The 26,335-nt window shown below is 37.1% G+C and overlaps 2 protein-coding genes across 7 annotated transcripts in view; one reads left to right on the top strand and one right to left on the bottom strand.

Annotated features, from left to right (window-relative positions):
• Window positions 1-7,849, top strand: part of BORA (BORA aurora kinase A activator) — a 24,411-nt gene extending 16,562 nt beyond the window's left edge. For 3 of the 4 annotated variants that reach the window (XM_069802580.1, XM_069802583.1, XM_069802579.1), the window contains one exon: window positions 6,843-7,849. In XM_069802580.1, coding sequence (XP_069658681.1) covers window positions 6,843-6,895 — 53 coding nt within the window. In that variant the 3' untranslated portion in view covers window positions 6,896-7,849. Of the gene's footprint in view, window positions 1-37; window positions 2,406-6,842 lie in introns of those variants that run through there. The other variant, XM_069802581.1, reaches the window with a different exon arrangement.
• Window positions 3,789-26,335, bottom strand: DIS3 (DIS3 homolog, exosome endoribonuclease and 3'-5' exoribonuclease). Of its 3 annotated transcripts, XM_069802570.1 has the most exons (21): window positions 26,058-26,335; window positions 24,414-24,571; window positions 22,876-23,069; window positions 22,686-22,759; window positions 21,403-21,570; window positions 20,301-20,465; window positions 19,270-19,383; window positions 19,038-19,175; window positions 17,796-17,942; window positions 16,459-16,575; window positions 15,526-15,627; window positions 14,800-14,864; window positions 14,620-14,704; window positions 13,870-13,997; window positions 13,313-13,399; window positions 12,117-12,273; window positions 10,249-10,463; window positions 8,970-9,138; window positions 8,378-8,536; window positions 7,849-7,971; window positions 3,789-4,103 (listed from the first exon to the last, which is right to left on the bottom strand). In XM_069802570.1, exons 1-21 carry the CDS (start codon window positions 26,289-26,291, stop codon window positions 4,014-4,016), a joined length of 2,889 nt encoding a protein of 962 aa, XP_069658671.1. In that variant the 5' UTR covers window positions 26,292-26,335; the 3' UTR covers window positions 3,789-4,013. The 3 variants fall into 3 exon arrangements, with proteins under 3 accessions (XP_069658671.1, XP_069658674.1, XP_069658672.1); XM_069802573.1 differs by lacking the exon at window positions 16,459-16,575; XM_069802571.1 differs by lacking the exon at window positions 19,270-19,383.

The following is a 26,335-nucleotide window of genomic DNA, read 5'->3' as shown; positions in this document are numbered from 1 at the left end:
TTTTTTCAGAATTGTGTTCCTTCTGTGATTATGGTAGATTCCACGAGGAGCCTTGTTTCGAAAGTTTGGACATAACTTCAGCTTCAAGAGGAGTATTTCAGATGGACTGGGCAAACCTAGGGTAACTTGCATAGCAGCCAATGTCACTGCAAAAACACCTACATTTTAAGACACAACTCCTGAAGGCATGAGGGAATTTTTTCCATGGAAGAGAGAAAAAGTAAAGGAGTATTAGTTTTGATTTGGATTGCTTTTGCCCTGATCAGATTTATCATGTAGCTTCAGGAATACTAGCACTGGTACCAAGACAGTGTCACTGGACAGAAATGAACTGCTGAGGGTGTGATAAGAGCAGGGCTGGGGTCACAGGAGAGGGGTGAGTGTCTGTGGGTATCAGCCTAAAGTAACAGGGATGAAACTCAGCTGTGACTTTCATGAGGAAAGAATAAAACTAGTGTTTCAGAAATGGGTCCCTGGAATATGTGTATGATTTAGAGTAGGCTGCAAACTGCTAAAAATGGGTGCTTTGATTTTAATACCAGTCTAGTCCTTTTAATTAAGTTTTCCTCGTGAAAACTCCATTCTAGTTACGGAAATAACGCACTTTTCCACAACTTAAAAAAAGTTTAATTTGCCTAGTAATAAAATAAGCTTTATGTCAAAAGAAGTCTTTTAGCAATTCTTTGAACAGTTTTTTCCTTGGTTTGACAGAGAACTGTGTATCTGTCAGTTAGCTTTACCAGGTACTTAAGTAAAATGTACTATTGGTTACCTTTAAATCAATTACTAAAGTAACAACACTATCATTTGTATTAGTACTAATCTTGAAGTCGATCACCTGACTCCACCAGTGTCCCCTAAGAACACTTGTGTCCAAATTGATGCTCCAGTACCCTTTCGAAGGAACATAAGAAGGTGCAATAAGGTTAATTGGTCTCAGTACATCATTAAGACAATGGTGCAGCTTTCCTTCTATTAAAGTAAACCATTACACTTTTACTTCCCTCTTATGCTTAATTCCCAATATTATTACGTTGCTTACAGAAATTGCCAAAATATTTAGATAAACGTTTAGAAAAATAATTAACTTTTTGCATGCCACTTACTGCAAAAAGTATTAATATAAACAAACTCTTGATACTTTCAAGAAAAACATCAGTGAACAAAAGTAATGGAATGAGGAGGGTCTGGAAGCCCAGAACTCCCTTTGCCTAATCAAATCTGATTTGGTTGAATTCGATTGGATTTTAAAAGAACCTTCTGGAATTTATAAATGTGAATGGGGGAGAAAATCCATATGGTAATCTAGTGACTAAGAGGGGAAGAAGAGATAAGGGAAATACTGAGATTTCTGGGCTCTGTTTGTTGAGCTCTGAAGTAAACCGTGTTGGATTAATCAAAAAGGAAAGTCCATTCTAGTACGTGCCCCAGGTGAAGTAGTCTTTCTCTGTTCATAGCAAGGATATCCAGTCCCAGGATACTGGATGGACGTTCTGCTTCCCATTCTGTTCCACAACCCACAGGAAAGCTTGTACCAAAGTGATAGACCGTGGCTGATGAGTAACTATTGGCACACTAAGCCTCCAACAGCTGGTCACACCTAAATTCAAAGGCAACTGACAACACTTTTTAAAAATCTGAAAAGGGGAGGTGTGAACAGAATTGCACAGCATGAAAAAGCAATGCACTAGACCTGAGACTTGTGTGCGAGAGTTTTGTAAGTTTCTGAAAGTTATTTATGGCCTTGTGTCTTTTCTGTTTCTCATGATACTTCTTTTTAACAATAATCAACTGAAAGGGTGAATTTCAGATTCCTGGACTGTATAAAGGATTTATTTTTGCAAGTGTGATTACTAAAAATAGCAGCAATGTTAATGTAAAGGGGAAGATGAAAAGCAGGGCAGTCCAAATTATGATCTGTTTCTGAACTGTTTGGCATGATATGTATAATTAAGATTTCATTTTATTTTTTTAATTAAAACTTTATAATGGTATGTTCAATGATCAGACCCTATGTGAGTATTTTCTTAAGGGTAAGGGAAAAGTAACATCAGAAATGGGTGAATGTGAGAAGTAATTAAGGATCCCCACTCAAATTGCCTGTATTTTCTGTCCCATTTTTATAGTCTTCAGTTAGATGGGAATTATTTATTTTATGAAAAGGTGCCTATTTTTTATTATGTTTGTATAATTGTTTTGTAGAAGAAACCTACTGTGCAAATTATCACGGAAATCATTTGACCATTCTGTTTCTCTAGTTGTACTTAATGCATTGGTTGGTACACGTTGCAAGAAATGGTCATTGTTTACATTAAATTAATTTTGGTAGTTTTAACGAGGGTCTTTAACATGTATAACTGTAAATTGAGTAGTGAAATAGAATAAAGACATCTCTTTCGTACCTAGATTCTATTATTTTTTTTGCTACAATTTGCAGCATCTTACATGGAGTGCTGCCTGTAACACACAACACTGTGGTGTTTGCGTGGGGGGCCTTGGGGAACAGAGGAAGAGGTCAGGCCAGGAGCTTGGCAAGCTTTTGCTCTCCTGCATACAGGTAAAAAATGGGTTCAGTTACTGTAATATATGGTGCTGAATTAACAGTGCAGTACCAGTTATACATCTAGTCCTCTGCACATCTTTCTTTAAAATTTAGTTTCAAGTTTCCAAAGCCTTTTAGAACAGTGGTGACAGGATTCAAATGTCTTGTTCATAGGGTGGGGTTTTTTCCTCTTGCAATCAGTTAAACACATTGTCTCCTTTTGATGCCTTTTATAAATACGTACTTATTAAATCTGATCCAATCCTTTAAAATGACAGCATAGAGGGATCTGAGTAAATATGGCCAAGTGACAACCATGTATTGATCAGCTGTGACCCACTGATTACCCAAGCAAGCCACTGAGGAGTAAGTGACTAGTAGAGAAGTTTGTAAGCTCTGTAACTCTTCAGTGATCTCTGAGGAACAGCTGTAGTACATGGCATTGCAGTTTTTTGGCTTTGAGAGCTAGGACTTGGCATCAGGAGAACCGGTCTATGGGTGCTGAAGCTAGAATGGAAACGACTGTAATCAGAGGCATGTTGGAGCAGGTTTACTGAAATGAACCTGTGGAGTTCAACAGCAACCACCTCAAAGTCCCTGTGGTGGGAGCTCAGCACCAAGTCTAGAAGCACGCTTAAAATTACTTCAGTCCTCACAGCACATAAAATGTACTCTATGACTATAAAGCCAGGCGATGTAGCTTGACTGTAACAATACAGTTCAAGGCACAAAATGTTCGGGGTTTTTTGACAATTTTAACTAAGAATTCTAACTCGTCAGCATCTTGACAACACAAACTAGAATGATCACTGCAAAACTTGTCAGGACTTGTGGATTTTTGTGTAACACAAATATAACTAATGGTTTCCATCCTTTTTTTTAAGGCAGTTCATCAGAAGCTAAGCAATGATTTTAAATAAGCCTTAAGGTCTGGGGCAAAGACTAATGCACTTTTACAGTTTCTCTCTCCATCTGCATATCATGTGCATATATATACACAGCTCATCAGGTGTGAGAGAGAACTTTCCCAGAAGGAAGTACAAGTCTGTAGGATTTATCTTTCAAGAGTAAATTCTGTTAGTTAGCACTTAAGACCAGTAACAAGCACAATTAGTTCTTTCAGTTCTGAGGTGCTAAAGAGAATGCACTGCAGACTGAAGAGACTGACTTCTGTGAGGCTTTTCAATGGCCTTAAGGCTATTTAAAAAAAAAAAAAAACCAAAACCAAGAACACTACACCTATTCCTTCACTTTGCAAAGCATTTATTTTCACCCACTAGACAAAGTATGTCCACAGTTTTATTTTAAAACTACTGTTCTGTATATATATATTCATAAAAAGTTTTTTTTAAAAAACAGTTTTAAAAATTATTAAAATGCGTATTTAAAAGTAAACAAAATCTGTTTCTAGCATTTTGCCCATAGGGAAAAAAAAAACATAAATACAAATACATGTGACTTTTATATCCAACTATTTTTGTAGCTTCTTTTTCTTTTTCTCTGGTTCATTCTTGCTGCTTATCTCTGTAGACAGATTTGCAGGCACATCATTTTCTACTATCTACAGTAAGAAAAGAATTAGAAGTCAGAACATGTTTAACTCAATTTTAGCTTATATTGTCCTGATAAAACTTGAGTTTACTTGTACAGGCCTTTTACAAATGCTGTATCAACATCAGAAAAGTTACTAGTCATCTAAAAGAAGGTCTACCATCATATAACAATCACAGGTAGAACACTCAACTGAGTTAAAAGCTGGAAAATGCATAGGGAAATAAAAGCAGCAGCACCTCCTTGACTAAACTGCCAGCAGTTCCTTTGCACCAGATGATATGCGCCCCCTTCTCAGTTGTTTGCCATGCCTTAGCAAATGCTTGGAATGCGAGGCAGGGGGTATGAATGAGAGAGGTGAAAAGGGGTCTTCTTAACAATTTTTGTTTATCACCACTTCAGTGCTGCTCCAGTCAAGCAGAGGCCCTGTCAGGCTCAGGATGCTGCACAGCAAAAAGGCACTTACTTAGCTTTGGTAGAAACTGGAAAAACTTTTGAAATAAATGGAAAATGGACTTTTTCTAGAGCAACGAACAAGAATTGAGAAAAGCGTGTATGCTTACAGCAAATGACCTGTCCTCACGGAAAGAGGTCATCAAGAAGCATGCTATACTTTCTTTGAGAATATGGAAATGAGTGGTATTCAAGCAGAGAAGAGTGAAGCAGGCTATGATGAAATACAGTTCATTTAAGTAGCGTTCATAAAACAACTGGACCAAGACCAGACACACGTATGTTCCTCCACACCTGAGTCTATGGGCAAACTGTAATGTCCAATTAGGGAAAGTAACAGGCACTTCAGAAGCTTGATGCAAGGAAGCTGACCACTAGGACTTTAATACCAGGTTATACATTATGTGAAAGCAACAACAGCATGTGTCAGTAGAAGAGCCATTTAATTATATTAGAGTACCTATGCTGGAATTAAACCCACCACTGTAAGCTGAAGGCTATGGTTTTGGTCAGCTAGTTAGGATGGCAATGATTATGACATGCTCTAAGGAGTATGGGGAGACGCTGTGCAAACAGGTAACATGGTAACAATATATTACCTTCAATGAGTAAATATCACAAGAAGGCTCAAGACTGAGTCCAGGTTTCTAGCTGCCATTAAGGCCTGTTTCTTGAAGCAACTAGTCAGAAAACCCATAAAAAGAGAGAAGCAACTCTTGCCTGAGGACCTGCTTAAGAGGTTACCCACAGAATCATCCTTCTCATACTGATTTCAGTGTACTTACTCAAAAGGCATCACCATGGTAGAAGGATAAAAACTCTGAACCTTAAAATGCATTACGTGAGCAATAATAAGGAATTTAATGAAGACTTTATTAAAGGGGGTTGAAAAAAGGTAAAATGCTTTCAGGGGTGAGATGGAATTTTAAAAAAGACTTAAGAGTAAGAATATGCCATTTATCAATGGACTTTCAAGAGAACAGTTAAAGTCAGAGTGATAAGTATTACAAGTCAACGGACATCCTTTAAGAAGTAAAAATCTTGTCCAAATGAAGAAAAAATAAGTGCAAAATGAAGTTAAAATAAACAGGCAAGCCCAAAAGACCAAGAAACAGCAATAAAATTCTAAGTTAGAGGTAGGGAATTCTTCCTTGCTCCTCCATCAATGGATAGCTTGATTATGGTAGAAGTCTAAAACAGGCATGAAGAACAGGTCAAAGTGTATTTGAAGCACTCAAGAAAATTAAGACCAACATCAAGAAAACTGTCACAAATGACCATAATAAAAAAAAACGCACAAGGTTTAGAACAAACTGGGTAAGAGGAGTACTAACAGTGCCAGGACTAGACACTGTCCATTGAAGAGTTCTAAAAGCAAGTGTAAAACTGTCAGCTAGCAACCATTGGTGTGTATAAACTCATTGCTTAAAACTGCTCTTGGTACTAGAAGGAATGGAAGATAATGCAAAGTGTTCCCACATAACACCATACAACAAAAAATCCTGTATGGATCTCTGTATGTATGTGATCCTGTATGGATCTATGGTGTCCTCACATTCAGAATCATGCATGTGCTTCTGGTTCCTCCCAGCTCAGAAAAAAAAAATCATATAACGGAACTACAAAAACGTAAAGGTGATGAGGAAGATCAAAGATAAGAAATAGTTTCCAGAAAAGTAGGAGCTAACATATTGGATAATAGAAGTATATAGAATTGAGTGGTGTGGGAATGGTAAATAGGAATAAAAGACTATTCTTCATAGTGTAGGAAATACAGTATGTCATCAAGTAACAGTATTGGGCACCATGCTTGACACAAATGAAAGGTTAAGTACTTTTTCTTACATGTTGAGCTGTGGAACTCACTGTTACAAGATACTGTGGGAGTCAGAAGCGTAAGCTGGGAAAAGAAGTGATGAAACAAATTCACAGAACAAAACTTTATATACCGAACACAAAGATGTGTATCTCTAGGTGAGACAGTATTCAAGTTGTAAGTTGCTGGAAGCTTTGAATGGACACAAGCGGAATGATGACTGTATGTGCATCTTACCCCTATACTTGTTCCTTACCAGGAAGGAGGATTAGTAACTGATGTTTAGGATGACAAACTATTTTGGAAAAACCAGTATGGCCATTCCTGTATCAAGGGATAAGCTAAAATTACAGTGTTGGCTTTGTTGTAGACCAAGGACCTTCACAGAAATTAGTGCAAGTAGTAGCAGAGAAGGGGAGGGAAAAAAAAAAAACCCCAAACAACAGCTTCCATTAGCCTTACTTTGTGTCTGTTTTCAAGGAACAAAGCGTGTCCCTTGGGGACTGGAGTCATTCCAACAGGAGTGTTCCTGAGTTATGCCCACAACAGCACCTCTGACAAACACTGGTTGGTGAGCACAAGCATGTGAATACACAGCAAGATGTAAGCTCTCTTTCTACTACAAATTCTATTTACTCCCACCTTTTGAAATCATGAGTACTGCCTTCAACTCAAGCTAATACAACAGCTCAAAGATCAGAATATTTACATGTGTTTGGAAACAAATGATTTCTCAGAAAAAAGAAATAATAATGTTTGACTGCATAAACAACAAGGTTACTCTGGGTTTTCTTTTTCCTCCATGTTTACAGATACTCAATTACTGCAACCATCTGTTTACCAAAAAAGTCACATGTAACTTAATGAAAGTACACAATCTTGTAATGGCATGCAAAATACTCAGCAGGCCTGAGGTGTGAGACCAGGTGAAAACCCCAGTGTCCCAGATGCACTAAGAAGCTAGTCTTGAAAAGACTTAAGACCAGAGACACAGTTATTAGGGCATTACAGTTCTTACAACATTATCATGAGATAATTTTTATATTGTGGAAGTTGTAAGAAAGGACTGCCATTTACAGTCAGCAATTATACATTTTCCTTCTGAGCCACCCATCACAGTTACACCGTAATTTACTGGAGCAAAAAGAAGATCCTACTGAGTTTTGGCAGATTTTCAAAAGGGAGATTTGATTACAGAACCATGAAATTCGTAAGATATTACTTCAGCAAATCATCATCTTTCCCATCAGTGGAAATATCCCTGATGGGCCCAGAAGGGAAATTTAATTTAGAGCCCTTTATTCTTTTCAACAGCCAGTGAAAGCAGACCTGTGTTTTATTGAGAGTAAATATGAAGCAATTGCTACAATCTGCTGCTAAATGATTTTTTTTAGTTCTGGGCTAAATATCAATTTCACCATATGCTGATTTTTTAAGATTTCTCAAGAGTAATACGACTCTATGAATCACAAATCTTGTGCCTTACCTTTGGTTCTACCAACACCATCCGAATTTTCTGATGTTGGATGTTGGAAGCATCTAACATAATGTTCACTTTAACTTTATCAAATACATGTAATGTTGTGTCTTCCACAGTAAGCGACGGTACCTGAAAGTTCAAATTTTGTATAAATACTCACTGCTTACAATGTCTTATGTTTTTATAGAAATAAATATTTTTGTATGAAGTTATTAAAGTTACATGTCAATAAAAATGAACACAAATTACTGTCCTGAATGTTCAGAGTGTCATAATATGTGCCACATACGTTTCTGTGGTATTTACTCAGATAATTAGGTATTAGTAGAATCTATTACAGAAACCAGTTCCTGTCAGAACCTGTTTATTTAGACTTATAAAGACAATTGTGGCACTACTACTACAGATTAATAAATTTGCATTTAGAAGAGGCTCTCTTACCCTTCTAAATCCAACTAGAATAAATTTTAGTCAATATGCTCACTTACCAAATAAAAAATTAAAGGTATTTAAGAACAAACCTTATAAAACATACCTCATTGTTGTAATCCAGTCTTGGTGTTGGTTTTCCTTTTTCTTCAAAGAAGACTGTTCCTTCTAACCCATACTTGGGAATCAGAACCACAACTGCATTTTTTCTTACAAATAATATATATGCATCTTCATTCACTATTCCTTTGCTTTTGAAGAACAGCTGTAACAAAAGTAAAATACATGAATAAGAAAAAAGCACTAGAACAGTCTCTTTTGGATTATAAATATACTGGCTTAAAAAAATAAAAATAGTCAAATACAAATCTATACTCCATGTTAATTACACACCATATACTGAAAGCAGATTAAAAAAAATCCCATTCAATGTTTACAACATTACTGTAGAATTAAGCATTCATCATATTTATAAAAAACGCAAAGTAAAAAGAATCCTCAAGATGCCATTATTCTAAATTTTTCAGGACTGGCAATGCAATGTTGAAGCTCTTCCTCAAAGCAGCTGCCCTCATTCTTAATCATTCCTGCAGACTTGCTTGATTTTGCTCTACAAAGTACAACTCAATGTTCCCTCCCTTCCTTTAACACCAACATGAATTGTCCATAGTTGATCCTCACATCTCAGAACTTCTTACCTGTGTATGGAATGCAACAGACGCTCTTTGTGCGTACTGAGCCATTTTATGTCGGTAATTGAGATTTTTACACATATCTGCTAGTTTATGTTTATCTGTAAGTTCTGGGTAAGTACTGTCTGCTCCTATGGCCACTGCCAAAAGTCGATGCACTATAATGTCAGCATACCTGCAAAGATGCAACGAAATGGTCAATGACATATCAAAACATACTTTTCAAAAAAAAAAAAAAGTTCCTGAATATAATTTTGGTTTTATAAATCTTATAGATCAAAAAGTCTTTGTAATAATGACGGTCTGCTGATAAATCCATGAATTAATTCAAGATCACTCTCTTTGCTGACCAAAGATACACTCTGCAGAGCCAGAATGAACTGTACTGTTTTCTAAGAGAAATTCTTTACTATATTCTACCAACAGAGCCTGTATTGTTGAATGTTTACAAAGAAGAAACAAAGTTTTACTTTTGGACTAAAGAATGATGTTTCACCATGGCAGCGTAAGCCGCTCCCTCTTCCATTTCCCATGAACTAGACAAACTTAGTGTAGAGTGGTATTTCAATGCCATTGATCTGCAAAGCATAATCACACTTGAACTTCTCGGTACATAACTTTTATTAGAACTTCAGCCAGGAGCTTTTTAACACATCCGTTAGCAACTAGAATTTACTATTAGGAATCCTAGAAGCTCCACAAATTATCCACACAAATGCATAGGAATTTTAATCCACCTGTAAGAGGTTTCACTTGAAATGTTTCTAAGGAGCAAAATACACTGACAATTATTTTCCTCAAAACTTAGATACTTCTTGGTTAAAAGAAAAAAACACCCTCATTTTCAATTTCATTACAGTGCAACAGCTACAGTAGCAAGTTTCAAATTAGCAATGTTTTTATATGTAAAATACAGTCTCCCCAAAATTTAAACACAGCTCCCACCTGAAAAATGACTGACCAAACTCTGCCTCGGTCTCTGTTTGAGTTATACAATGCTAAGTGGTCCTGAAGTGCATTTCTATGCCAGAGAGATGCATTAGGGATGCATTTCTCTTATGAGTCTTTTTAAAAAATTTTATTAGACCTTAGGAGTCGCAGACAGCGGACCTAGCAGCTTACATGAAAATGCAATCACCACATAAAGCCACTGCTGTCTCAACTGAAATCTAAAGCTGAACAGAAACAGTATTTTGTTTTAAATGGGCGACACCAGTTTAAAATAGAATTTCTTCACAAACAAACCACTCTTTTGTTCTCTGAAACTTTTGTAAAATAAAAGTACCTTCTAATGGGTGAGGTAAAGTGGGTATAAATAGGTGAGGCTAAACCATAGTGATGAAAATCATTATCCATTCCAGAGCAGAAATACACTGCTTGCATCATGCAGCGAGTGGTCAAAATTCGCAACAGTGTATTTAGATAGGGGAACTCAGGAGATTCAGCTTTGTCTAATGATTCAGCTAAAGCCTTTGCTGAATCTGTCTTGATTTCCAAATTCTGGAAGGAGGAAAAATAAAAAAAAAAAAAAAAAAAAAGTCGGGTATTACTAGCAAATATTAACAAAGTATAACCAGAAATGTAACAGCTACATCCATGCTGATCTTAGCAACTGGCACAGGTATCACACCTAATAACCTAATGGAATACCACTATCGCCCCCCCCCCCCCCCCCAAAAAAAAAATCCACCCATGCACAGATCCATCCCTCATTATTACTAGTGCTCTATGCAAATAATGAGCAACTAAGTCAGTAGCCTAGGAATTTAGGAAAGACATTCATTCAGAACTAAGAAACACTTTATGCTAATATTAACAAGTTTTTTTTATTTCCTTTGGTTTCATTTTTCTATCCCTTTATTGAATAAATCAGAAGGGCTATGGGGAAAAAAAAGAAGTATTTATGCTACACAAAGATTCTCATCCAAACACAATGTAAGCAGTAATCAACCTTCTTGTATTTCCTCCACAAAACTATTAAACCTTATACTTGGAAAAGTGATTTATAAAACTAGTACTGTATTACATCAAGTTTTTTCCGTGTTTGCTAGTGTTCCCTGATAAAAATTCAGGTAGCATGAAAATAAAGAATGCATTTTTAATTTACAGTCACACAACTAAGTTTCATCACAAGAATCAGCATGTTCTTTCCTTTATGTACATGTACACCACTGACAAGAAACTATGACCTAGAGATCAAAGTATGTCTGTATTATGGTAAAGTAATTGCGTATTTATTACAAAAGTTTAACAAAAACATAGCATATTAATACCTAATTGTGATGGTTCTGTAAGAGTAGTAAAAAGTCACTTTGGTTTATCAAAGGAACTTTTGTCTATGCACAGGAATTTAGCTTTCCAAATAAAATGGTACTTTAAAAATAATTTTCAAAGTACAAATGAAATCATTATAATTATTCCAGTTTTATAGCAGAGGAAAATGAAATGGGTTAGGTTTGGTCTCGTCTGTTAATCTTACACTGACAGAATTTGGGAGTTTCTGTCTTGCCCATAGAAAAAAAAAAGGGGGGGAGGGGAAGAGTTGAAGGGAAAGGAAATATGAGTGCGTATCACAATGTCTAAAATTTAACTTTAAAAATTTAGCTCCAAGGGGGCCCACAACCTTTAAATAAAAGGTCCTGAAACTGGAAAAACCATTTTTCAGTTCAGACTTGTTAATTCAATCAGACTTGTTTCAGGCTAAATTAACCTCTAACTAATCTGAGGAGAGGATGGAAACTATGAACACACATGAACACACTTTCTTACTTCCTGACTTTGAGACATGTTATTTGATGTGACTGGCCAATTTTTAAATACATGAATGATGTATGTGATCCGAAGCCAAAAACTGGCTCAAAAATCACACGTGGCTTGGAGAGGAGAAACATTTACAGCACACAAGAGTTACAATACAGAAGACTTGGAGTGATTTGCTTGCTTTACCTATGAAAGGGTTTTTAAAAAGCACAAGATTCTTCCTTTCCTCTAGCGGTACAGATATCTTGCTGCAGGTACCAGCAATTTCAAAGTGTAGCTGAAACACTTGTCAAAATACTGCTTTCCAACCCTTATTCTTGGGTAAGTGGCCAACCAGAGAGAAAACACAACTTTTTATAATTAATTGACTTAATTAGCATGGTAAAAACTTGCCTTGGACTTTGCTGCCTTCACAAGGATGTCATAATTTGATGGGGGAGGAGCAGGATGCTTCCTGAGTAAAGCAAACTCCGGGAACTCTTCGTAAATTTTTTGTGCTACAGAGACATTGGCAAGCAACATGAACTCTTCAACCATGGAGTTTGTTTCTCTATCAACATAAAATAAAATTGTTAGAAAAGCATTAAATTATGTATTTGGTTTGAGTGCCTAATGAAGAAACACTCCACTATCCTAATAATATTATATAACAGTAACTAGTGGCTTTGAACATTTATACAATTAGGCAAACATTTCAAAGACTAAAAACATAACGATTATTTACTAAGTTTCAAATAATGAGTCAGATATAAAAGAAAAACCCTAAAATATTCTAAAATAATGAATTAAAGAAAAATGCTCTTTGAACTGTCCAAAAAGACCAACAGATAAGCCTCTTGATTTCTTCCTAAGAGTACTGCTCAAATATCATGCATATGAACTTTGAAAGCACCATGTTTGCACACCGTAATGCCGTGACAGTATACATAACTAAGTGTAGATTTTAGCACAGAAATTCAGTAGTAGCGTGAGAGGAAGTAAGTACCTAGCTTCAGAAATTAAATCAGTAGCTCCATTCCTAGAACTCAGTAAGATTTTTCTCTATCGCTCTGCACACGTGCAATAACTGCTCTGTTGTTCTTAATCTGCGTTTCAACAATCCGTAACTCCAAGTTCTACTTTCTCTCCTTTGTTAATACCAATAGGAGAGCATCACAGAGAAGCCAGTGGGATAGAGAAAGTTTGAACCTTAGTGCTCCATTAAATCAATAGTAAAGACTTAAGTTCATATATGAAGCATACAGTTCAAAACTTGCTTCATAAATAGCACAGTAAAATACAGAGGAATTCTCTTTTCTAGGATCAGCTTGCCCAGAGAAGTTGCAGATGCCCCATCATTGGAAGTGTTCAAGGTTGGACAGGGCTTTGAGCAACCTGGTCTAGTGAAAGATGTCCCTGTCCATGGCAGGTGGCTTTGGACTAGATGATCTTTAAAGCTCCCTTCCAACACAAATCATTCCATGATTCTATGACTGTCCTGCACTATTATAGGAACTTTGTATACTATTAAGTAAATGTTGCTACTTAAAACATGCCTTTAATTCCATCCCTGCCCCGAATTAACTAACTGAGGAAAAGAAAAGGCATACTTGAGCTCCTTAGTCTGCAGATCAATAGGATCATGAGTTTCACTGTCCATGTGGAAACGAACTTCTGGTGAGGAAAGTGTCAAGGCTCTGGAAGACAGTAAGTGGTATTAACGAACTATAGTAAAGCAGACACAGCACTTGAGTTGCAACTCTGTACACAGCATCTGGGTTTATCATGAAACTGTAACTTAAAATTAGCAGAAATTAAAACTAAAATTGTGAAATCAATGTTCAAATTAGCAGAAATTATGATGCTGACACACATAAAGAGTGCTCCTAAAATTTCAAATGCTACTCCTCTGGTTGTGTTTTTATAATGACTGTAAGAAATCCATATTGATTGATCTTGTGAAGAAAATGTTAACATCCCAAGTTTGTACTTTTGGGGAAATGAAGACAGGCATTTTTATGCAAATTGAAATGGCAAAACACTCTCTTTCAAAAGATCTTCACTGGAAAAATGGACACAGAGGACCATTATACAGTCTGACAGCAAAAAATAGCCAGGAAAAAAAAAAGGGGGGGGCGGAATAAAACAGGGACACTGCACAGTTTACCCATTATCAATTCTTTTCTTCTTCAGAATTTTTGCTAATTTGTTTAGTCCACGTAGGCTGGTAGTAATATCATCATTCATAGTTGTTGAATCAATTCTCATCTGTGCTTCAGCGTATGTAAGAGAAGCCTTGAAGATGTTAAAAAAAAGAAAAAAAGCCATATGATACCTAATTGACTACTGAAAAGAAAAACATAATTCTGCCTTGCAGAAACTGAAGTTTGCTGCCAAAGCTGGTTCACAATAATACAAAACTTTACATTCAACACCTAAATGCATGTCATTCTCAAAGAACAATGGACAAAACAGGACAGATCTATGCAAGATATTAAGAAATACCAGGCATTTACAGTATTTTTTTATGCTGATCACAGATGTATTTTATACATTAAAAGTCTAATTTTCAGAAATATGTTAAACACCTACAGAGTCCACTGAATTTAACTGAAAATGATGACTAGCTGGTACATACTAACCATGTCCAATGTATGTATCAATACATTTATACCTTTAAAATGAAATATCCTAACAACGTAACCGCACAAAAAACATTGCAGCCTTAAAGATTTAAAAGAACAGGGCAGAATCAAACATCATCTTTATTTTTAGGGTTTAAGCATGATTTTCTAATTCTAAGAAAATATAAATCAGTAAACAGAAGAAAACTGCATTATCATAAAGTCTGTTGATCATTGTTTTTATAAAAAGGTGTCCAGCTTTTTTTCAGAAGTATAATATATATGTGACTAACCTTGGAATTAATAATACTCTTCGTAAATCTGGTTTTTAGAATTTCAGCCTTATGGTTCATCTCCCATATACATGAAAATGCAAGCCTATGAGAGGGAGAAGGGGAGAAAATCTGTTAAAATCCACATATAAACATCCGGAGTGTCTTGTCAGGATCAAAGTATGGACCATATACATATACCTGTCCACATTAGATCTCAGGGAGCATAAATTGGAACTAAGTAACTCTGGAACCATATCAATCCTCTGCAAAGTAAAGAATAAAACTAATGATTAGTTAAAAGTATGTATTTTAATTTCCTGATTTTTAATGTACTAAAAGCTTAGAAATAAGAATTATTTTTTGCTAAGAAAGCTCAGATTTCTATAAGAATAGTAAGCTACTTCAGAGGAAAGTCATTCCAAGATCCATTTTAATTATCAGCTTTTCAGTAACAGTTATTTCTCAAAAGAAACTGTGGTCTGTGTGAAATAAGTTAAAATAAACAGGACTAAGTGTACAGTTGTAATGAATACAAACCATAGGAAACAATAGAGATTTAGCTATCTCAAGAAAAAACAATGGAAAAGGCAAAACCAGGCCACTTTGGCAATTTCAGTTTGGTATTAAAACAGTAGTCCAGTTTCAGAACTACATGTTATTAATGCTTCGAACAGGAGTTAAAAGGGATATTCTAGAGATAATGGATTTAAAATGAAAAAATTCTCCCTCTTGCTGTCCAGACTGAATGACAGAAAGCACCTTCATTTTGATAGTCTGAGGCAAACTACATGCAGCCCAAATGAGTCTACTTTTTTTTTTTCCTTAGTTTAGAGATGTCTCTACTCCCAAGAACTAAAAGAGGTAAGCAACGAAAAATCCAACCACTTAATTGTATAAAAAGCTTTTTATATAGAAAACAATTACTTTTTCACACAGATAGACTGTTGTTCCTCTTTTTGCCGACTCCTCATCCAAAGCATTTCCTGGGCGAATAAAATGACTGACATCTGCAATATGTACACCAACCTAAAAAACAAGCATCACATTACACATCTTACAAAAGAGAAATAGTTCTCAACATGAAAGAAACTTTCTCATGTTTTTATTTACAACCCAATTTACCCATTCCCAGTTCCCTTCAGCAGCTCCTATATTTAGTAACAGAAATAGTTAAAACCTATCTTACTGATATTAAAAAAAAAAATGAAGAGTTGCAGCAATTATGCAAAATAAGGGCATGCCTACATTTAGTGGAAAGTTATATTCATTACCAATGCAACTCTTCTTGCCTGGGGCCTCAAATAACCTCTTTCATTTTCTTCAAGGTTCACTGCAAATTTGTTTTTGTTTTTCTGTTTGCTAGACCTTCCATTTTGGCACACTCTGCTATTACAATTACAAATTAATTTTTAACAAAGAAAACCTGACTAAATCAGATAAAGGGGGTAGAGAACTGGTGTTAAGCCTGTAGCTTTTTTATGCTTTTTCTTTTTTTAAATAAAATAATCATTCCTTAGACATTCTACTGGAAGTTCCTTATCTAGCTGTAGATAGCCATGGTTATACTTAGCTAAAGCAGTAAATAAATTATATATTAATTTCCCATGCCAAATGAGCAGAAAGCAGGGTGAATTTAGAAAACATTAAATTCCCACTTCTGACACTGATGTAATGCAAATCAACTCTCTTCTTTATTACCATCTCACAGTTGTGTGAACACCACTAATTTCTTTTACAACATATCTAGAGCTTTGCTCATGTCATTTACTATTACCACTACTGCACTGTTTGTAAAATAAAGTAGTAAATAAATAAATAAATAATTGGCTTCATTAAAAAAAAAAAAAGAAAAAATACCTCTATATTTCCATTTTCTACTTCTCTACAATGTAATGCATCATCAATATCTGTACAGCCAGGAGGATCAACACTACAAACACACAGATGCCTTAAGTCCTCCCTGTATTTCATATCCTGGGGAGGGGGGAAAAAAAAAAAAAAAGTCATTTTCAAGAACATCTTCCATATCAAAATAAAAACGATCATTTGAGAAAGGCACTTTGCATAACATTTTCCAAAGCAACCAAATATTTTCAGAGTGCTTTTTTGTTTTGTTTTAGGACAAGATTTACAGTAATATTTATTTATAAGATCAAAACAGATATGCAGAAACTACAGTAACAAAAAAACTAAGATGATGATGAAGTACTGAGAATTTTTCTGTTTTACAGCAAACAGGAACAGAAACAGAGCAAACCCACAATCTTTTCATGATCTCAGAATTAGCAGGGCCAGGAATCAAGTCTTTTTTAAGTGAAATTATGACTGATGTCCAGCTGGACAAATTGTTTAGGATATGACTGTTCTCAACCAACTTCAGCTTTCTAAGACTTAGATGTCTAGACAGTTGAAAGAACTGCACACTTTGGAAGTATTTACCTTTGCATGATTGCTACAAAAACATCTCAGATAGGTATCTTCGACCAGACAACTAACTTTTAGACAGCTAATTTACACAAAGATCCCTCCTTCAGTTTCCACATTCAAAAGAAATAGGAGCAGGTAATAAATTATAATAAAAGTAGCCCACCTCAAAGAAATTAAAATACAGAAAACACACAAAAAACCCCGTATCATGTTCAAATTGTTCCCTGATGACATTTTTCCATACATTCTAAACCAACTATTTCCCATCTTTATGCTACTGGGGGGAACCTGGAATTCACTAACAGCGTTTAAAATGAGCAATTCTGCAAACATCGATTTCTCTTTCTCTAATTACTTTACTGGATTATAGCAGGATATATTAAAGTCTCCTCTCCTCAGATGATTTTAGGGATAACACTGGCTGCCACATTTGGTTACAAAGCTATTTAGGAAGATGAAAAACTCTTAGGGATGATCTTACAATTATTTGAATTGTAGTCTCTCTCCTTTGCAAAAAAACCTTTTTTTATATTATTATTTTTTAATGACATCCATAATATGTTTTGTATCTTAAAATATCTATCACTAACAAACACAGTTTTAGCCAAAATCCAAAAACTTGCAGAGGCCTTGTTTCCATAGGAAATCTGGCTGGTTTTGGACAACATTTCTCCTCTATTTTTGGTGCACTGGGATATCCAAGAATGTCACAGTTTGATCTGAAGGAGAAGGCACAGTAATTATTACAATAATTTAAAAGTTATTACCTGTTCTGTAATGCTCCATGGCATTTTTGGTAGGAAACTAAGGACACCCTGGGAAAAGGGCTGATGAGGGACATCATGTTCAAGCAGAAGAACTTCTGTCTCGGTCTCTTTATCTCCAGCACTTCCCAAGTTCTTTACAAAATGACCCTGAGAAACAATATACATACATACAAATATATACATACACACACACACATCAGGCAATATTGTTTGCTCAAAAATAGGTATGAGACCATTATTTCAGAGGTTATTAGTATATTAAACTACACAGAAGGAGTAACCTTTCCTTCTTCAGTTAACTTTCTCATCTTTAAGAGAGAAATTTAATTGCAACCATTTAATTGATTCAGTAAGTCTGAACTTTGTACTTCCCCCTCCTTTCCTAGAATGGCAATAAATTCTCCACATTTAAGACCGCAAAAATTGTAAACGTGGCAATTCAGTTTTGCAGAAAAGAAAAAGCATTTCTGTATAAGCAGTGAAACTTATAAGGTCTAGTTTCTCTATGAGTTTGTGCTGTGCCACACATCCCACTCCCTAATACATTAAATCTACTTCCTTCCCCATGCATCTCACCCTCTGCAGTTATGGTGTCTTTAACACTCCTTCCATATATTTTCCAAGTTTCCTTCATTTCTCTAAACATGCATGAGACAGCTGTGCTCTCGTTCATTATAAGCTATGCATTCCTACACAAGCCAACAGAAGCCTCCTCAAAACCTGATGTTCAACACAAATTTAAACAAGTGTCCTCAATTTCTCTTACATCCTCCTCTATATTTACAAAGAGCTTTTAAAAACTTAATTACCTGTAACTCTGCCCGACTAGCAGTTTGACTGAATTTGGCCAATGTGTTTAAAAATACTTGCCAGGATGGTGATCAGTGTGTGGATGCAAAGGCACAGCGAAAGGTTCACATTTCTAGGAACCCAGACTAAAAAAAGGCGGTCCCTAGTTAGTCTAAATAAAGCACCTTAATTAGCACATGTATGTTCACTGCAGAACCTAAGGACCAAGTTTTTAAGTATGATAACCCATACCTGTTTTTTTGGTGATAAGAGTAAACTAAATCATTTAGAGACTTCCTTAATTTGCACCATCAAAGAATGGCACTCAAGGAACTTAAAATTCACATCAACACTTTTTGAAGTTACTCAGCATTGCAGCTGATAATAAACATCTTAGCTAATAAACACAAAAATCAGATAGTTAAAAGTTCAGAAGAAAACACTTAAACTTACATTAGGATACCTGGAATTCCTGGGCCAACCGTCAATGGCAACAATTATTCTTTGTCCTTCCAATGTATCTGCTTGTCTTGTTTCTATTCGAATGCGAGGAATTCTGCGATCAGCTGGTGTAAACAAATGGCGCCGTGCCTATTAACATCCAAAAAAAGGAACAAATAATTTCTAATTAAAGGAAAAAAAAAAAAAAAAATCCGCACTTACAATAACTTGATTATTTCCCTACCTCTTTGATCTGTGATTTGGAAAGCATGCCACAGAACGGTCGCCAGTTTCGTTTTATAATGCCCACTACTTTTCCTGTAGGTCTCAGCATGTCCTTGTTAACAGAAGTCTTCAGCTGGTAGAAAACATGAGGGTTAAAAACAAAACTGTCTGAACTTGCAGTAACATGCCTGACTGCAGCATATATCTCAAACCTTGGTGGTAACAACTTAAGTGTCACTATAATGCCATAAATTCTATTACGACTTCATAAGCAGAACTATGCCTCCCTGTGCTTTGCATGACACAATATTTTTAGTATGTGACATGACTACTTTGTTGGCTTTTTTTTTTTTTTTAAATGGACATTGTTTCCGAAAAACAAGACCAGCAGAAGACGGCTCTGAAGAAATGCTATCTTCTTCCACTGTCTCTGCTTACTACACAACTATGTCCCTTTTCTTTTCCAACCTACTATTGTAATTTTCAGGAGTCCTTTTACATTGCTTGAAAATTCTGCAGTAATTCTGAACACAATAATTAAAAAAGATTCCCATGGAATTTAGTGGGAAGATCATGTTTCTAAAGAAATTAAAATATTTGTTGGACAGGGTGGACATGCGTCAGCACTGCACGCACATTAAGCGGACTTATGGCAAGCTAAAGAATATTTTACAACTCATTCCGAATGTATGCATTGCCTATAAAAGCTGTCATCATGATACAACACCTGCTCCTATTCTAGCAAATCCTAATCCGCACATCAGTAGATAGCTTTGCATTATTACCTGAATACTCAGTAAATTTTGGATTCATTAAGTTTAACAAACTAATGTGGGAATTTCTGATTGGGTTTAAGTATCCATTTTATACATAATCATGTATTTAATGCAACTGTAGGACTACAATTAAGTTTTATAATTTCTGAATTCACAATAGCTTTTAGGAGTCAGTATAAAAAAAGACGTATAAACCTAAAGCCTAACTGTCAGAGTACTGCAGATTTCATCTCTCTCAACATAAGAGTTATGTAAAAAATTATTTATATCATACAATGTTTTCTTTCTCCTCTTCATTTTCAATGTCATCTTCATTCTGGCCATCATCTTGCAAGATCACTGAGGACAGTGCCACCCATTCATCTTTTGCCAACAGCTCCACAGCTACAATATCTTCATGAACTGCTCGGTTTAAATGTTTCAGCCCCTGTATAATTATCTGGATTTTTTAGAAAACAAAATGAAAATGCAAATATTCATGATGATAGCAACAAAAGACCCAAATCAAAGCAGTATAACAGAAGAGTATATATGCATAACAGGCTCTGCGCTCTAAAACATTTTAAGGCATGTTTGCGATGCATTTTTTCCTCTGCCTAGGTTTTTTTCAGTACTGATGATATTTTCAGGATTCCAATTGCCTCTATACAAAAAAAAAAAAAAATTTTTGTTTTCCCCCCTTTTTTTTAATAAAAAATCAGACAATCTGCCTATTTTTGCAGGCTAGGGGACTCCTGATACTACCAGGAAATAGGAATAAAAGAAACAGAGAGCCAGAGAAGCACCTCCAGCCACCACAAATAGGGAGGGAGGAGGCAACTGCTGCTGCTTGGAAACAGTGTCTATACAACCGTGCCAATAGAGAACGCAGTAGGCAGACAGGTGGGTTAACTGCTCGGAGGGGAACAGCCCATCAACTCAGCACTGGCTTGAAAATAGCACAGGAAGTAGAGTAAGAGAGCCCCAGAAGGGCTCACCACAGTTTTTCTGAAAATCCTCCTACAAACTTTTTTCTCTGTCTTTCACCATATACTTCAAACTAATTAAAAAAAAAGGGGGGGGGGGCTATATTTTAGTCAACTGAAAAACTATTAACAACTAGCATTCAGCTTTATTTTATCAAATACTTTATCGAAACACAAAGTATAATTTTAAACACATTCTTTTTTCAAAAAAAGCATAGTCAACATTTCAGTAGTCTATATCTACATAAACAAACAAATGAAAACAAAAGAAAAAAGTCAAGAGAAACACAGGAGAGGAAAAATTACTATAATGCTCCATTTTAACATATGTCACCATGAAAGAATTACACTTTAAGTCATTACTGAGGTTAGTTGAAGTTCACAGCATGAAGACAAAAATGAAAAACTTACCTCTTTGTTTTCTTCAGCATCTCCATGAACCCAAACAGTAGCTTCAAGATAATTATCTCTGCTTGCCCTGTAAGTTCCTTGAAGGTAAACACCAGATTTTATTCCTTGCTGCAATTTGCTAAGAGGAATATGTTCTGGGAAAATTATCTTTCCACTTTCTATTTCTTTCTATTACAAAAAAAAGAAAAAAAAAAAAGAAAAAAAAAAAGGAAAAAAGGGATGAAATGTTCAGACTTCTGTATTCATTATTCCAAAACTGAGCTCAGGAACATGACATTCAAGCTAAGAAAACTCCAAAATCCTAACTATGTGTAGGTATGAGTATGCATAATAATGAAAAACTACTATTAAGCAGCAATTTTTCTAATGAAGCACAAAAAGCATAAAGAACATAGAAACATGGCAATTCTAGGAACTCCTCCTTTTCTGTTTGCCTGCAGTTACTTAAAAAGACACTGCACAAGTGACATACACTTTTATGTTGATTTGGACATACTGACTGAACATACACTTAGTGAAGAAAATATTAGCATAGTACTGCATAGTAAAGAGTATGGCACACAGTGAAAGCATATACTGTAAGCTACATGAAACATGAAAACACATTACTGTGACTAAACTTTGGAGCAGTCAGACAATTAATTACAGCTGAATGAACTACAGCTAACTGCTGAAAAGATCATCTGAGCCCTCCACCTTCTTCCCACTCTTGCATGTCCCATTCCATTCTGTTAGAACTAACTCTGATGAAATTAACCTTCCCATTTTTTGGTGGTGTTAGTTTTCAGCTATATCAGTCTTATCTGAAAATATAAGCCTTGATTCTGATAAACACTGACCACAAAAATCAGAGCTTTTGATAGAAAACACTTGTAATCAGTAATAAGTTTAAACATAAACTTTCAAACAGTAGACACAGAACAAAGATCTAAATGGTTTGCAATACACACTTTTGTAGTTTTCATTTTGTTTCCATTATTGCTAATATTTATACACTATCTTTAAGCAACTTATTATTCTCATCTTCATATCAGTTATCTAAAGCAACTGGCTTTTTACAAATAACTAGATACCTACTAATATGCATATAAGCAGCAGTAAAATCAACTGCAATATTTCCTTTTTTCTTTTCAGTTGTCAAAAAGTTGTATTGCCAAAATGGTAATGAAGTCCAGAGTCCTCATATTCTGAACTAATGCTTATAGCCTGACATATGGTGTCCAATAATATACTGCAAACCATTTGTGATTAGATTATTTTATAAAAAGAAAATAAAAACATACCCCTTCATCAGATACACAAGCAAGACGATCTACAAGATCAGGATTAGCTATCAAGCTTTTTATATACTCCTCACCTACAAAAGCACACACATAAATATTTATGCAAGAGATGCACTGGATTTAGGTATGAAAAGACTGCTGAGATTGTTTATCTGAGCAATAAATTAAACATACATGCCACTTCACTTACATGTATAAGCTGTTATCCCTTCCTCTAGAGCTTTCTCTTTATTAGTTCTGTCATTTGTTAAAAAGATAACTTGAATCTTCTCCTCATCCTCTATTTTCTTCAAGTGTTCACTGTACCATTTTACTGCTACCCGAATGGCTCTGTCATTGCGGTCATTAGAAGATTCTCCTTGCTCTTGCTGTATGTATGTTTCTCTAAATAAATTAAAAACAAACAAAAAAAAGGGGAGGGGGAACAAAACAAATCCCAACACTTATCCATACTTACAAAAATGTTTCAGACAAACAAGATCAAGACTGTGAGGCCAAAAGAATTACTGCTGTACCAATTTTTATAGTATGTGTGACACTCTATAGGCCACTGAAGGCTGAGGAGACAGAAGGGTAAAGAAAAAGAGGAAGGAAGTGTTAATTTCTAATACAACCTTCTCATTGCCGATTGAAGAGGACTGCATTCAAGATGCTAGAACTATGCATTCAAAACACCTAGAACTACAATATTGCAGTACTGGAAATTACTTGTGAGCACAAATAAAGGCAAATTAATTGCATCTTCATTTCATAAAGCTTTCTGTCACTAACTGACTAACAGGTTTTTGAATTTTGCTACAGACTGTCCTGGCAATATTAACAAAGCATTGGGAGTATGTTTAAAAGGGGTACTAAAATGGAAAAGCATTATTCCATTGCTCAAGTTAACAGTCTTGTCTGTAAACTTTACTCAATATTCTAACCACCTAATCACCTTTTCATAATATATCTATGCTTATACTAATTATAAACCAGAAAAGCTCCTGGAACATGCAATAGGAATCCAATAGGATTCCTTAGAAGTATACAGTTCTATGCACTCCAATCTATTTTTTTTTAACCTAGTTCACATGTTCCAGTTCTGTTTCCCCACTACTTTTACTGGACATCACTACAACTTTGTGTCCTGGTTTCAGCTGGCATAGAGTTAATTTTCTTCCTAGTAGCTGGTACAGTGCTATGTTTTGGGGTCAGTATGAGAAGAATGTTGATAACACCGATGTTCTCAGTTGTTGCTAAGTAACGTTTAGACTAAAGTCAAGGATTTTTCAGCTTCTCATGCCCAGCCAACAGGAAGGCTGGAGGGACACAAGAAGTTGGGAGGGGACACAGCCAGGGCAGCTGACCCAAAGTGGCCAGCGGGGTATTCCATACCATGTGATGTCATGTCCAGTCTATAAACTGCGGGGAGTGGAGGGGGATCGCCGCTCAGGGACTAACTGGGCGTCAATCAGTGGGTGGTGAACAACTGCATTGTGCATCACTTGTATATTCCAATCCTTTCATTATTACTATTGTCATTTTATTAGTGTTATCATTATCACTATTAGTTTCTTCTTTTCTGTTCTATTAAACTGTTCTTATCTTAACTCACGAGTTTTACTTCTTTTCCTGATTTTCTCCCCCATCCCACTGGGCAGGGGGGGAGTGAGCGAGCAGCTGCGTGGTGCTTAGTTGCTGGCTGGGGTTAAACGACAACACTTTGTTATACCATGTTCCACACCTTACCTATGATGTTCATTGGTGAAAGAATAGAAATGTTTTTCAGGGTTTTGAATCACATCCCTAATTCGCTTGTATACTGGTGCACTCCGATTCCTGACTTCTTGTAAGACTGTCTGTAGCACAATGACATTCTTAATAACAGGATCTTCAAGTATATCAATCTGAGGAACAAAATGAAAGTGAATCAAAATTGTTGTTTAATTCTATCCAACAACAGGACTTGAAATATTTGTTTGATTAATACGTAAAAAGCTAACATGAATAATGAATTGCACTACTTCTCCCTTTTTCCCTCACCATTGGGCAACAGAAGAGTGTATTAAGCTGCTTCCTCCTGCTTGTGGGCAAAAAGTTCAAATAGGATTTTCCAGCCTCTTTGTGACCTGAATTTTGCTGGAGTGAAGATAAGGCCTTATTCTGATTGCCACCAAATCCAGCCCCAAAGTATGCAGGACTCCAACCAAATTTAAGGCCAGGAGTACACTAGAAATTTTATTTACATAAAATGGGTTCTTGTAAATTACAATCTTTGTAAACAAAATACTTCTATGCACAATCTGACAGTAATCCAACATAATTTAAAGGCTGTCTGCCACATATCTTTGTGAGCAATGCAAACCATGAAGTAGTACCTGACCACTGTTACACAGCTCACACGGACATGCCTGTGCATGTGTAGGCTTAAGTTCTCTAAAACCAATCCCACTGTTGCACTGCAATTTTAATTTCTGCCGATTCAAATCAACTGGAATTCTGTTAGCTGCCCTTCACCTTTCCAAAGATCCTTTTTTTTTGAGGAAATTTGTTAAAAAATTTTCAGCACTTTTCTTTGCCAACTCCTGACAGTTGTGGTGTGCAGGAGAGACAAATGCACACCAAAACCCCACGCACCTGTCAGGTAAAAAAGGTGAGCTTAATTTCCTAAGCTTGTGGCAAGGAACGGTGCAAGCCCACCTCCAAAAAGAGACATGAATAAGGCTCTAGACGGCATGGCTAAAAGAATTAAAAGCAACGCCAGACCAAGCTTCCCTGCATCTGATGTTTGGATGACCTAAAAGATTCAGGGCCGTGTTCATCACGGTACAGAGAACCTAGACCTACGACGGTCTCTGACGAAGAGACCGGTATTTGACAGGAAAATTCAGCGACCACCTGAAGACGCCGGCTGCTGCTTCAGAGCCTATGCGCCCTCCTTGCCTGCCTTTCCATACCCGTATCAGCCCGCAGCAGCTCCACGAAGAACGGCTGTCCTTCATTCCCACCGTTCGGGCAGCAAAACACAACACCGGAGCGTAGTCTGACACCGGGCTGGCCTCGGAGACGCGGAAGGCCGGCCCCGGCAGCTGGCAGGGAACGCACAGACGCCGCGCGCCGGCACCGCGGGTGACGCCGGGCCGGCACGGGCCCCAGAGAGCGCTGCCGAACGCGCCGGGCCGGGAGCGACGCCCGAGCCCCGCTCGGAAGGGCGCGGGCGCAGTCAGCCCCGCGCGGGTTCAGCGGAGGCTGGCGCAGGGCGGCAGGCCCCGCGGGCGGCCCGGCCGGGCCCAGAGGGGGGGAGGCGGCGGGCCCTCCTCCGCGGCTCGGCCGAGGCGGCCGCCGGCGCCCGCCCCCTCCCGCAGCGCGGCGCGGGGGGGGGGGGCCGCTCACCTGGTGGAGGAGGAGGTTGGTGTCGGGCAGCAGGTAGTGCGGCCCGGGGCAGAGGCTGCTGGCGGCGCCGCTGGGCTGCGCCTCGAGGCCGCGGCCGGCGCCGGCGGGGCGGGGGGGGCAGAGGCGGCAGGCGGCGGCGCCGCAGGGGATGTCCTCGCGCAGGTAGTGCTCGCGCACCACCTTCACCACCGCGCCCGCCCGCGTGCGCTTCAGGAAGGTCCGCGAGGTCAGCATGGCGCGCGCGGCGCGGCAGCCCGGCCGCCTATCCCGGCACGCAC

This window comes from Haliaeetus albicilla, chromosome 15, assembly GCF_947461875.1.
Source record: "Haliaeetus albicilla chromosome 15, bHalAlb1.1, whole genome shotgun sequence".
Classification (NCBI taxonomy): domain Eukaryota; kingdom Metazoa; phylum Chordata; class Aves; order Accipitriformes; family Accipitridae; genus Haliaeetus; species Haliaeetus albicilla.
The sequence above is the reverse complement of the archived record's forward strand: the minus strand, read 5'-3'. Positions and strand labels throughout refer to the sequence as shown.

Coding starts and splice junctions, on each gene's coding strand:
- DIS3 (XM_069802570.1), bottom strand. CDS start 26,291: ATGCTGACCTCGCGGACCTTCCTGAAGCGCACGCGGGCGGGCGCGGTG. Junction 10,464..12,116: donor TGAAGGCAGCAAAGTCCAAG/GCAAGTTTTTAC, acceptor TCCTCCTTCCAG/AATTTGGAAATCAAGACAGA. Junction 9,139..10,248: donor TTTACCTCACCCATTAGAAG/GTACTTTTATTT, acceptor GCATCTTTGCAG/GTATGCTGACATTATAGTGC.